Consider the following 14,802-nt stretch of genomic DNA (forward strand, 5'->3'; position numbering starts at 1 on the left):
CTGCTGCACGCCACACACTGCTGCACGCCACACACTGCTGCACGCCACACACTGCTGCACACTGCTGCATTACTCACTGCTGCATGCTGCACGACACTGCTGCATGCCGCACACTGCTGCACGCCGCACACTGCTGCACGCCGCTGCACACCACACAGTGCTGCATGCCTCACACTGCTACACGAAACACTGCTGCACGCCACACACTGCTGCACGCCACACACTGCTGCATGCCACACACTGCTGCATGCCACACACTGCTGCACGCCACACACTGCTGCATGCCGCTGCACGCCACACACTGCTGCACGCCACACACTGCTGCATGCCACACACTGCTGCACGCCGCACACTGCTGCACGCCACACACTGCTGCACGCCACACACTGCTGCACGCCACACACTGCTGCACGCCACACACTGCTGCACGCCACACACTGCTGCACGCCACACACTGCTGCACGCCACACACTGCTGCACACTGCTGCATTACTCACTGCTGCATGCTGCAGGACACTGCTGCAAGCTGCACACTGCTGCACGCCACACACTGCTGCACACTGCTGCAAGCCGCACACTGCTGCGCGCCGCTGCACGCCACACAGTGCTGCATGCCTCACACTGCTACACGAAACACTGCTGCACGCCACACACTGCTGCACACCTCACACTGCTATATGAAACACTGCTGCACGCCGCTCCCAAAGGCTTCCCAGGCAGATCGGGTGGCGGTTACGCGCACAACCACGCGCATTCCATTTGCCACCAGCTACTTCCAGCGCGTGCGCCGCCTCACGCATTCAGAGAGATTTAGTAAGGGGCACAAGACCTTAGGAATGCGGTTTATGGCCAGTGCATGTGAGGCATTTAAGCGCGAAGCTGGCATCTGGCATCGGACTTGAAAGCAGCAGACTGCTTTCGCCAGCGCGCGCTCGGCCTCACTTCCTGCATCCCCTCTAACAACAATTAACTTTCGTTATAACTCACACCCCATATGCTCGTTCCCTCCCACCCTTTCTTTGATGTCCGCTTTTCTTGTTGTTTACAAACCACGCCACACACTGCTGCACGCCGCACACTGCTGCACGCCGCACACTGCTGCATGCCACACACTGCTGCACGCCGCACACTGCTGCACGCCTCACACTGCTGCACGCCTCACACTGCTGCACGCCACACACTGCTGCACGCCACACACTGCTGCACGCCACACACTGCTGCACGCCACACACTGCTGCACGCCACACACTGCTGCACGCCACACACTGCTGCACGCCACACACTGCTGCACGCCACACACTGCTGCACACTGCTGCATTACTCACTGCTGCATGCTGCACGACACTGCTGCATGCCGCACACTGCTGCACGCCTCACACTGCTGCACGCCGCACACTGCTGCACGCCGCTGCACACCACACAGTGCTGCATGCCTCACACTGCTACACGAAACACTGCTGCACGCCACACACTGCTGCACGCCACACACTGCTGCACGCCACACACTGCTGCACGCCACACACTGCTGCATGCCGCTGCACGCCACACACTGCTGCACGCCACACACTGCTGCATGCCACACACTGCTGCATGCCACACACTGCTGCACGCCACACACTGCTGCACGCCACACACTGCTGCACGCCGCACACTGCTGCACGCCGCACACTGCTGCACGCCGCACACTGCTGCACGCCGCACACTGCTGCACGCCGCACACTGCTGCACGCCGCACACTGCTGCACGCCACACACTGCTGCACGCCGCACACTGCTGCACGCCGCACACTGCTGCACGCCACACACTGCTGCACGCCACACACTGCTGCACGCCACACACTGCTACACACTGCTGCATTACTCACTGCTGCATGCTGCAGGACACTGCTGCAAGCTGCACACTGCTGCACGCCACACACTGCTGCACGCCGCACACTGCTGCGCGCCGCTGCACGCCACACAGTGCTGCATGCCTCACACTGCTACACGAAACACTGCTGCACGCCACACACTGCTGCACACCTCACACTGCTATATGAAACACTGCTGCACGCCGCTCCCAAAGGCTTCCCAGGTGGATCGGGTGGCGGTTACGCGCACAACCACGCGCATTCCATTTGCCACCAGCTACTTCCAGCGCGTGCGCCGCCTCACGCATTCAGAGAGATTTAGTAAGGGGCACAAGACCTTAGGAATGCGGTTTATGGCCAGTGCATGTGAGGCATTTAAGCGCGAAGCTGGCATCTGGCATCGGACTTGAAAGCAGCAGACTGCTTTCGCCAGCGCGCGCTCGGCCTCACTTCCTGCATCCCCTCTAACAACAATTAACTTTCGTTATAACTCACACCCCATATGCTCGTTCCCTCCCACCCTTCCTTTGATGTCCGCTTTTCTTGTTGTTTACAAACCACGCCACACACTGCTGCACGCCGCACACTGCTGCACGCCGCACACTGCTGCATGCCGCACACTGCTGCATGCCGCACACTGCTGCACGCCGCACACTGCTGCACGCCGCACACTGCTGCACGCCTCACACTGCTGCACGCCTCACACTGCTGCACGCCTCACACTGCTGCACGCCACACACTGCTGCACGCCACACACTGCTGCACGCCACACACTGCTGCACGCCACACACTGCTGCACGCCACACACTGCTGCACGCCACACACTGCTGCATGCCACACACTGCTGCACGCCACACACTGCTGCACACTGCTGCATTACTCACTGCTGCATGCTGCACGACACTGCTGCATGCCGCACACTGCTGCACGCCGCACACTGCTGCACGCTGCTGCACACCACACAGTGCTGCATGCCTCACACTGCTACACGAAACACTGCTGCATGCCACACACTGCTGCACGCCACACACTGCTGCACGCCACACACTGCTGCACGCCACACACTGCTGCATGCCGCTGCACACCACACACTGCTGCACGCCACACACTGCTGCATGCCACACACTGCTGCACGCCGCACACTGCTGCACGCCACACACTGCTGCACACCACACACTGCTGCACACCACACACTGCTGCACACTGCTGCATTACTCACTGCTGCAAGCTGCACACTGCTGCACGCCACACACTGCTGCACGCCACACACTGCTGCACGCCACACACTGCTGCACGCCGCACACTGCTGCACGCCGCACACTGCTGCACGCCGCACACTGCTGCACGCCACACACTGCTGCACGCCACACACTGCTGCACGCCACACACTGCTGCACGCCACACACTGCTGCACGCCACACACTGCTGCACGCCACACACTGCTGCACGCCACACACTGCTGCACGCCGCACACTGCTGCACGCCGCACACTGCTGCACGCCACACACTGCTGCACGCCACACACTGCTGCACGCCACACACTGCTGCACACTGCTGCATTACTCACTGCTGCATGCTGCAGGACACTGCTGCAAGCTGCACACTGCTGCACGCCACACACTGCTGCACACTGCTGCACGCCGCACACTGCTGCGCGCCGCTGCACGCCACACAGTGCTGCATGCCTCACACTGCTACACGCCACACACTGCTGCACACCTCACACTGCTATATGAAACACTGCTGCATGCCGCACACTGCTGCACACTGCTGCACGCCGCACACTGCTGCATGCCGCACACTGCTGCACGCCGCACACTGCTGCACGCCGCACAATGCTACACGAAACACTGCTGCACGCCGCACACTGCTGCATTACTCACTGCTACACGACACTGCTGCACGCAGCACACTGCTGCATGCCGCACACTGCTGCACGCCACACAGTGCTGCATGCCTCACACTGCTACACGAAACACTGCTGCACGCCACACACTGCTGCACGCCACACACTGCTGCACGCCACACACTGCTGCACGCCACACACTGCTGCACGCCACACACTGCTGCACGCCACACACTGCTTTTATGCGAGTTTATGCTACTGACATTGTAAATGACAATGCCTTTTATTTGTTTTAAAACCAAAACATAAATAAAAGGCATTGTAATTTTACAATGCCAATAGCTCAAACTCTTATAAATACGAGACCTATTGCATTGCAAATGCTTGTTACTGTTTGTTGTGTGAAGCAAAGTTTGAAATGCTGCCACATAAATACTTCCAATGTATGGAGAGCAAGGCGCTAACTCAGTTTCCAACCTTATGCCCTGGGTGCATCTCATGCTCTGGGTGCATAAACTAGGGTAGGCAGGAGGACACAGTGAAGGAGCAAACTGGAGTCTTCAAGAAGCATGTGGATCCTTGGGAAAAATTGCAAAGCCAGACATAAGAGCATGCTTCTCTCCTACCGTACTCACCTATAAACTTTTCTCCTTAATTTATTTTGTCCTCCTTCTATCCCTCATGTTAGTGCATGAATACTTCTGTGAATGTGATTTTATGTTCTATCAAAGATAAAAGACCTCAACAAACCTTAAATGACATTAGGTAAATAAATACTTATGTTATGAGATCTGCCCTATTCCCGAGTGCCCAAAATGCACTACGTGAAATTCTCTATCCCAAAACCAAGAAACCCATAATCTCAGGAAGAAATCACTTTGAAAACCGAAACCACAATTCATTAGGGGTTGCAGGAGGGAGAGGCAACTGGACTAGACATGACCTTATAGGAATGAGAGCATTGAGTAAGCTGTAGCTATAACAGAGTCCCAAGAAAAAACAAAAACAGAGACGATAACCTTAATAAAAATTAATTGAAAAAACCAAGGGTCAGTGTGACATTACAATTAGGTGTTGAACGAGGTAAGAACCAACATCCAAAAACCAGAAGACCACCGGCACCTGTCAGTCACAGTCCAAAGAACCAACCACAACCTGCACCCAGTCACGCACTACCCATTACTCCACACATCACACCACCCATGACACGCCAAAATGACATCATCAATGACATCCCAAAGGACACCATGGATGACATAAATAATGATAGCTCAAATTACATCACTAACGACATAATGAAGTATTTACAGGGTTTGTGGACTAAAAGTACTTCAACAGGGTACATCAGTGGACAATTTTCTATCACCAATTAAGTGATAATGGACAAAACTTTGGACCACATTCTAGACACATAATATATCTGTCAAGTGACTCACAACTGGTGGTGCCAATTTTTTCTCTGTTATTCACCCACCACACAAACAAATGTCTCTATAGACTTTAATGGGGTCACCCGTTTTTAAATCATGAACAGCCTACAAAAAAAGGGTTTACTCTACTCACCTTACTGGGATCACCCTCTCAAAGACTATATATTACCCACAACAGGTGTCATTTGCCACTGATAAGGACACTTTCTACCAGGCTCTATGGAAAGCCTTCTGTAATTTGGTAAAGTACACTACACACATTCCTGAGATGAGCATAGTGGCATGCAAGAATTAGAGCCATGCTTCCATCCCATGTGTAAGTTAAACCACCTGTAAGCGGGCCACCCCTACATTAAACATTATTCAACAACCACAATGCCTCAAAACCTTCAGTTCCATTCTGGAAATAATATCCACACCTTATAAACATTCTTGTTACACAGAATTTGCCTATAGCACTTTATTACAACAGTTGTGAAAAAAAGACTTGAGAAGAATCCAGACAATGCCATTACGGTGACTGAAAATATAATAACCAGTACAGAGTCCTCTGTCACAACTATCAGCATCAGCATTATACTTTAATATTTTTTTTAAATGAAAACCATAAAAGTCAAGCAAACATAGATAAAAAGCTCCACTATATGTACAAAAAGACAATGCGATCATAGGCCCATAGTTAAAAAGTTAAGAAAGGCTAGGACAATATCAGAACAAAGGATCCATAATGAGGAATAACATCATCAAAGCACAATAAAATACAGAATTAATGATAAGAGCTATATCAAGGACAATACAACCATCCCAAAACAACCCTGTAAAATAAAGGTTATGAGCATGAACCATATTAAAAACCCAAATAATTTTTATATAGTGACATAAATCTCCATCAGGATTAATCGCAACAGGACCTATGCCGAACAGCGGTCCTTAGAAAGCTACGCACGTACAATACTGAATGGCTTGAAGGAAGTTGTAAAAAGACAAAAACTGGTCTAACCTGCTTAAAGCGTGCTTTTTTTAAGAATAGGGATGATAAAAGACTTTCTAGGAGCCTCATAAAAACTACAAAACAATAAAAAGTGCATCATATCCTGAGGAGAGTTTCCGTCTCAGCCACAGGGTATGAGGCACTGCCCTCTATATGTACCACGCGGACGGGCCAATAGATAATGGAAAAGGTCCAGTCGAAATCTGGTCAGTAAAAAACGATCATGAGTACTTTTAGTTGTCACAACTATCAATCTTAGATTATCCAGCTGTGTTGGGTGGTCTACTATGTTGAACATTATGAACAACTCAAGGAGGACAAATAAAGTCTAAACCTCCCTCATTCCTGTATGAAGCTTCCACCCTGTGACAGCAAACAGTGCCATCGATGTCCCATGCCTCAGGCAGGAGCAGGGCCCACTTTAACGGGCCTACAGATGGGCCTGCTCAGCAAGATATTGTCCCACTGTAAAAAATCAACAACTACTCCTCTGGTTTTAATCTAAAATCATTAAGAATCACAGCATGTGGCATCAACATTTAGTGGGATTTTTTTTATTTTTATAAATAAGCCCTAGTCAGAAGCCTTGTAGGAATCTAGGTCTGTGTTGCCCATCAGTATGAAATTGAAGCTCCCAAATAACAATTTCTTATAACACCTTACTTATGACAGGCAAGCCCGTAAAAGGGGAACAAGCTGCTAGGTTCATTGCTGTTGCCGTCAGGTTTCTTTTGCAATAGTAAGACCACTTTTTTCAGAAATGGCGGAACCTCAACCTATTAAAGTAAAATACTGGTGATATGCGAAAAAGATAGTGCCCTGGGATGTGTCACATGAACAATCTGTGCGTTTCATGGAGTGGACTAAAGATACAGTCTCATTCAGGGACTCCGGGGTGAAGGAGGACTGTGGGAAGGTTCTGCCTTGGATGAGCTAGTATGGGCTACTACGGATCTAGGAGATGCAAGGGGTGAAGCATTTGTGAGGCAATCACTGCTAGGCATTCTCCAATAGTTACAACTTTGAAAATGTCTGTAAGAGGAGGCTAGAGGATACAATCCTTTCATGGCAGAAACTGATCTTGGCTCTTTAAATGGCTTGATGACATTGTGATATGTTTTCTAAAACAGCCCCTGAAGGTCATTGATGGCATTTCTCCACCTCACCTCTGGTTAGCCGGCTCTCTACTTAAGTTTTTTAAGTTGTCATATGGTGTTAATTCACTTTGGCTAGTAATGTTCTTGTCGGGAGACTGTGCATTTAGGGATTAGGTACTGGAGTCTTCAACAATATTAAAACGTTCATCAATCATTAGGGTGCAGGTTGTCTATGCATCTTAATAAGAAGGGGCATTAGATTAGCATTGGCTAACAGTGCTTCCCTTTGTTCTTTTCTACATATTCTTTTCTGAGATGGGACGTATTGGTGTGGGCCAATAGAAAATGGGATTAAAGGTTCAAATGTAATAGCCTAATTTTTCGCTAGTTTCGTTGTGATCAGAGGATCCATGTGGAAGTTTAAATTTTCTGCAATTATAGTAGAAAGGGTTTGGTCTTTTAAATCAAGACTACCCATGGGGAGGAATAACCACAGTTAGGAGGTCCACAGACCACCACGATGTTGAGCGTGTGTTTGACAGGGGATGAGCATTAGCAGCCTGCCAGTGAATGAGCTAGTGGGCCTATTGCCTTGTTTATGAAGTCCAGTAAAATTGCCAGACCTCAGCCAAATAGGGCTGTTTGACTAAGCTCCTCCCTTAACTAGTCTGTCCTGGGCACACATCACTGGGCTGCTGTGGATAGAGCTGCATTAGAGGTAGAATGATGTGAAAAAGTTCAGCCAGCTTGTTTAGGCAGCAGACTGCCTCAATAGGAAACGCCATGTCGTAGATAAAAACATAAAAGTAATCCTGACAACTTTCTCACAGATTCCCCAGCAAAACAGACCAAACAAAATACGCTCAATGAGCACAGGTGAAATCAGGGCAAGATTTCTGAACTGAAGCAGCATTACAGGTCGGCAGCATTAACGAACAGTTGTGTAAGTATGGATCCTTAGTACTTTTCAGGCAAGTTCTCTGTAGCACATGTGCACTCAGAGGCAGGCAGGGCAGTAATAATGCCCTCTACTGTACTCTCAATGAGCTATCTCCAGCTCTGATCCTTTTCTGCACCTGTTGAGGTATGGATCCCAAAAGGGCCTTGAGAACAAGGCAAAATGTACAAAGTGACACATTCGAACAGCGAGAAAGCCTTGAGATACAAGGACAGAGAGAACGAGAACCTCAGAAACACTCACAAACAGTGCGAGAAGCTTAAACTACGAAGCAAATGTTAAGACTTTAGATGGCTCCCCATCAACACGAGGAAAACTGTGACACAGGCCCTCATCGCCGGCCGACAACACACTCTATGCAGCCACCACCACCGAAGTCATGCAAAGACTCCAGAATGCAACATACAGATCCTCAACCTGCCGAAGAGGACACACATCACCCAGCACCTGAAGGACCTCCACTGGCTCCCCGTCCAGAAGCAATACCATTTCGAGTTTCTGACCCAAGCCTGCAAAGCCGTCCATGACCAAGGACCAGTCTACATGACCCACCGCCTGCACTTCCACTGACCAACCAAGAATCTTCGCTCTGCACACCTTGCCTTCACACAGATACCATGTATTCACCATGTATTCAGGCATCTAACTTTATTGCCACAAAAGTGTGCAAATGATAGTCTGCTCACAGCGAACACCCAATAAAAAATATACAACTAACATGCACATTGAGGTCCTCGTTTATGTGTGTAACCAATTCTTAGTGGCGAAAACAATTCTCTGCATTCGGTGTACCTGCCCCATTTATGCTGATCAACATTGTAATCAGCGTTGAGTTGGGGATCTTCGTCTCTTCTATCCTTTGTTTTTACCCCCCAAACATTGCTTATTTTGCAGCAAGTTTGTTATAGCCAGGACCACTGGAATCATGCAGCAGGAGAGGACCAAATTATGTTGCAGGGTTTACCAAGGTATGCAGCCAAAAAAAGGAAGATCATGTGGCATAATGCAGCACACTCTGAGACAGTATTACTTTATTATTGTGTTGTTTTTATACGCCTGGACAAAGGTTTCCCTTCAGAGTCAGTTTAACATCTTTAAGTAAATTCTGATCCATTTGAACTAGAAACAAAACTGCAAATTATGCAGCAGATGATGGCTCATGTGGCAAGTCCATAATTACGTAGAAAAGACTCAAGCATGGCATAATTCCAGTGACCCTGGTTATAATTAAATGCATGTTTGTGAAATATAACAAATTAAAGGAGATTCTGCAGCTAAAAAGCTTTTAAGTACACAAGCCATTGTCCATCGTTTTCACCCACTCCGGGTCTTTTAGTTTAGACTCTAGACATTCCCTGGGTTAAAACAGGAGTCCATCGTGGGACTGTTACGCTACCTTGACTGACACTGGGTAGGAAAAAGGAAGCCACCTTAAAGGAAATAGATATTTGTGGAGATGAGCGACAGAAAGCACCTTCTTTGTAAAATGCATATTCTTCCCCAAAACTTAAGAGAAAACTGTATTTGCTAATGACAAAATCCCTTGAAATAACGTTAAAAACCAAATACATTATACAATTTTTACTGGGACTCGTTGGTATGTTTAACCTGGTTTATTTTATGCGGATTCCTAAATCAAAATCAAAAGAATACCCTGCTACCAGTATGCACCGTCAATGCTGGGCAGTGCAATAACACTACTACTGGGTGAAACCACGAGTCACAATGTAAATACATACAAACAAGACTAGTAACAAGGCCTAGGTTAAGAATCAGCTTGCCTACAATATGTACCTGATAAACTCAGACTGCTCCGGGTCATATAGAGACATCAGCAGCTCCGAATCTTCACCAATGTTGCAGACAAAGTTCTTGAGGTTGACATATAGGCTGTAAGTGTGCATGGTGCTGAATAACGCCTGCCTACGTACATCGCCATTCTGCCGCAGGGACTGTAGAGGTAGAGAAGGAAAAGAAGGATTAAGTGAGGAAGCCTTAGGCTAAAACAGTTCATAAACTGACCAGAGGCAGAATCTCTGCACTCCAAGGCAACCTTTATGGGAAAAACCATGAATTTGATAATATGGTGCTAATAATGTTTATGCTAAAGGAGCTTGAAGTTGAAATGAACAGTAAAATTTGCATGAATACAACTTTTTATAGGTTAAAAAGCTGTCAAGTTATAATATTTTTTTCTTACTAGATTCTGTACATACAGAAAAAACAGTCCAAGAGAGGGATACAGAAAGGATATAGCATTGCCTTCGTTAGAGCCGTTCTCATGGAAGCCTCCAAGACAGTAGACAGTTAGCCGTATGTACACCTAAAAAGATGAGGGTCAAATCCAGACATTCTAGCAGAGCATTCTGGGCAGCGGGGAGTTGCAGAATGATTGCACAGGGGAAAAAGAGAGGCAACATGGACATCATTTAGGGGCCGCCAGGGGTTGCAGTTATGACCCCTGGCTTTCCCCTTGTGACCCCTGGCACTGCATTTGCGACCCCTGGCATCAGAAGTGCCAAAATCAGTGCCTGCAACACAGGGGCAAGTCGTCCTATTTGACCTTGGTTGGAGCTCATTTTCATGTTTTTCTGTCAATTTTTTTTATTACACAAATAGTAAATAACATTATTTATTATTGGATCAATAAAACATTGAGCTTAATTTGCTGGTATATGACCATATCTGGTAAGTAAGACAAGTAAAAAAAATTGTAAATGCATTTTGTATGTGTGCTTGCAGGTGAGTGTGTTCATCTGATAGAACTTGGTGAATGTGTGTGTGAGTCAAAGTAAAGGTCAAATGGTGCGTGCTGTCACTTCGGCTCCCCTGGAATTTTGGTGAATTGACGGTTATAAGAGGCACGGGTCATTTTGGGAAGGAATAGGCATTTTAGTGGACGAGAGTCTGGATGGAGGTTGAGGCAAAGGCAATTGAGCGAAAAACTCCTAAAAGAGGGGTAACTTGTCACATTGCCACTTTAATGAAAGACTTGCAGACAGTCATCATTGTGGAAAATGTGGATCGGAGAGCAGACATTCTAGCTGCAGACCCAGGGAATGAGGGAAAGAGACACAGCCCTTCCAAAGGACAGCATGAATGGAGAAGGGATTATAATGAAGTCCAACAAGGAGTGGGGAGAACAACACTGTACTGGAGGATACCAGTGAGCGGGGAAGCAAAGACAAAAGCCAAAGCAACCCACGTCTCACTGACAATGACAAATCCGGCCGCAATATGTCTGTTGTTTTTTGTGTCTCAAGTTTGGTGGCCATAGCTTAGAACTTCTCCAAAGGCTGCTCCCCTTGATAAGACTTTAGCATAAAACTGTTCTCCTTCTGCCATCCTGAACATAGAAGGGCAATACTGCCTGCAGTATTTCTAGAGGATTTTAAGAATTTACTCAAGCATTTCCTGTATACTTCTGTACCATGAGAGATGCCTCAGTGTGAGGGACAGGATGTTAAACCTTCTTTAAAAAGATCATTGTCTCTCTTTTAGGCCAGTGTAAACTTTGGCACATTGACAAGTGAGTCTGAGGAGGGGATTTATTGCTGGCAGGGAGTCACATGAATGAATTTTCTGTATGTGGATAGAAGAAGCAAGATGAACTAGGACTTGAACTTTCTTCTAGATCTAACCGGAAGCCAATATAGCAAATTTCTGGGACATATGTTTATATGAGTTTTTTGTACAACACTTAATAGGTTGTTTACAAGAACTCTCAGTTCTGGTAGGAAAATGAACGAAGGGCCAGATAATTGAAACTCTAAAAAAGCTACTACTGAGAAACAATTGCATATTCTTGAGGACAGTCATCAATGTTTGGGATTAGACCAGAATACCTTCTCTTCCTGTATTCGTTCATCAATGCGTTGGGAGGCTGTCTCATGGTATCGAAAGAGTCGAATGGTGTTGGCCTGGTCTGGATCAATGATGTTCCCATTTTCATCTCGAACTACCAAATCAAGACCCAAAATTCTGAGAAGGAAGCACATGCCACAAGAGATCAGAGATAACACACAATAGTAGAACACATTTTAATTGGTTTCATTTAAGCAAGGAATACACTAAGTGCTACGGAGTACCACAGTTTTGGTAACCAATACTCCTGAAAACAATGCCAATGCCAATGCCAATAAGTTTCGGCTAAAAGTGTCTAAGCTATTGGCTTTGACAATGCTTGTGACCACCATCATGCAATCACAAGTTTTGAGATGCTTGCACAGACATCTTGGGATGGCTTTCCTGTTAAAGAGAAGGCCTGGGTGGTGAACTTTGCTCCGTTCGCGGAGTTTTCTGCACTCCGCGATGCTCGCAGAGTGCAGAAAACTCCGCTTCGCGATGTGCAGAGGAGTTTTTCCCCACTCGCGAACGGTTAGTTTGCTATCACGAACAGTACGTTTGGTTGTGCGAGCTGCCACTCTACCCAAGTGGCAGGAATACCAGCACAAACTGCAGTTCGCACTGCACTCCTACACTAGCGGAACTTCGCTGAGTTTTTTTTGTAACTTCGCGGAGTTCCGTGTAGCAAAACTCCGCAAACTAAACCCAGGCCTGTTAAAGAGACTCCATTTGAACATGGCTGCTGTGCATCATGACTTAAGCACATGAATATATCATGACACAGAAGTGTGCATGCATCGTGATACACAGCAGACATTTTATTTTACTGTTCAAACGTGATGGGCAGCTATGTTCGAGTGGTTAAATGAAATGACAAAATAAAGTGAAAACATTTACACGAATGGTCCAGCAGCACTTGAGAGCTTCTGGGGAGTCATCAAAAATTATAATTGAAAAAGCACTTACAATACAATAAAAAAGTTCCCTGGAGTATGGAGTGGAAGGATATAACTCATCCATTCTGAAAGCTTTGACACAGAAATACACCTGGACAGTACAAACTCAAGAACTGGGAAAAAGTCACCAGAGCAGGAAAGTGGGGTAGAAAAAGCATCCAATCACACCCAGAACCCACTCTAAGAATATGTAAGATATTGAAGACAACAGTTCTTGCCAAGAGACAGCTAATGCTGTCAGTAGTTAAGATCTAAAAATGAACAATTAATGAGTGCCTACAAAATTTCTCACATGAACATTTTTGTTTATGTGACCTACTCAAGAACAAGCAAAAAAGAAATAAACTTCTTGATTTATGTCTATTTTCCCTAGACTATTACATAGCAATCAGAGAAAGAAGCGTGGCAGTTAGATATTAATTTGCTGAAAAACAATTAATAAATAAAATAAACTTCTAATGTAATGTGCACTGTATGTGAGATTCGTTCAGCTCTGGGTCACGGAGAAGAGGGAATGGATGTTGTTAAAGATCTTGATAGTCTTAAATAGCTAAGAAAATCATGCACTTGTTGCCAGAATATTTAATTTATTAAGAATCATGCTAAAATGATTATTAATATTGTATTGCATTTTAAATTAATACTTGAACTACTGACAGTACAAGAAAGGGTCACGCATACATTATCCGCCACACTGATAACACGTGGGACAGGGCTATCACAAAAGCACTCAAACACCTGCCCTTTGCGCAGGACATGCCTCTTTGGGACACCGCCCCATCTGCAGAGATAGCCACAGCAATGTCAATGGAGACGTGGAAGAGAGGGGGATATTTAACAATGGCCGACCTACACCCAGAAAACAGATTTATCACATCCGTCGAGGATCAGGCGACATTTGAGCGTGAACGTAGGACAGTTTCTCCAATACGTAAAGTTAGCTCACACTGCCAAGGGATATGGACCTCTTACCCGGAGGCGCACACGAAGTTCGACACAACGGATACAGACATATGATCTCTCATTTATACCGGGCATTGCAAGCAGACAAGCCAGCTACACCATTACTAACCCACAACGCATGGGGCCCTATTATCGATAGGGTGTACTATTCCGGTTTGCGCCAGAGTGCACCTTGAAGTAGGTGCGCTGTATGCAAACAGGAAAAGTGCGCCCCATCATGTAGAATGTGCTGCCCTCAGGGCAGCCACAAACTTGAGCTGCTTCCGGGGCAGCGCATTCAAGAGAAATACAGAGCAGCTGTTTTAAAGCTGCTCTCTGTTTTTCTGTGCAACGGCAACCCGCCTTCACGCTAAAGAGGGATCTGCGATCTCTTTGCATGCGGATGCAGTAAGTGACTCCACCGGTCTGCAAGCGGGTGTCTGGGGGGTCCATAGACCATTGGGATACCTTCTAGGTGACGCACTGTCAGTGCGCCACCTGACAGCTTCTTTGCCTCTGCGCCCGCGTATAAAATACCGCACGCATAAGTTGGTATCCTTAGCTTGCTTCCTGGGAGCAGTTCAAGTACGGTGAACAGTAGGGATCACAATTGGTGACATCAATTAAAGCACTAATAGGCATGGACAAAAAGCATGCATTAGAACCAAAATAGCCAAGCAGTATGATAAAGTGTAACATACTGCTTTGCCATTTAGAAATAAAGCCACATTTTGAAATGCTCCAATCTTGGGATGGCTTTCCTGTTAAAGAGAAGGCCTGGGTGGTGAACTTCGCTCCATTCGCGGAGTTTCCTGCACTCCGCGGAGCTCGCAGAGTGCAGAAAACTCCGCTTTGCGATGTGCAGAGGAGTTTTTCCCCGCTCGCGA

At 47.0% G+C, this 14,802-nt stretch overlaps 1 protein-coding gene across 1 annotated transcript in view; it reads right to left on the reverse strand.

Annotated features, from left to right (window-relative positions):
* DOCK5 (dedicator of cytokinesis 5) overlaps positions 1–14,802 on the reverse strand; it is a 923,455-nt gene that overhangs the window by 634,606 nt on the left and 274,047 nt on the right. Inside the window, exons 7-8 of the mRNA XM_085632878.1 lie at positions 12,017–12,152; positions 9,966–10,123 (exon numbers count right to left, since the gene is read on the reverse strand). Of these exons, the coding sequence (XP_085489004.1) occupies positions 9,966–10,123; positions 12,017–12,152 (294 nt within the window). The remainder of the gene's footprint in view (positions 1–9,965; positions 10,124–12,016; positions 12,153–14,802) is intronic.

The sequence above is a fragment of the Triturus cristatus genome, chromosome 11, assembly GCF_964204655.1.
Source record: "Triturus cristatus chromosome 11, aTriCri1.1, whole genome shotgun sequence".
NCBI lineage: Eukaryota > Metazoa > Chordata > Amphibia > Caudata > Salamandridae > Triturus > Triturus cristatus.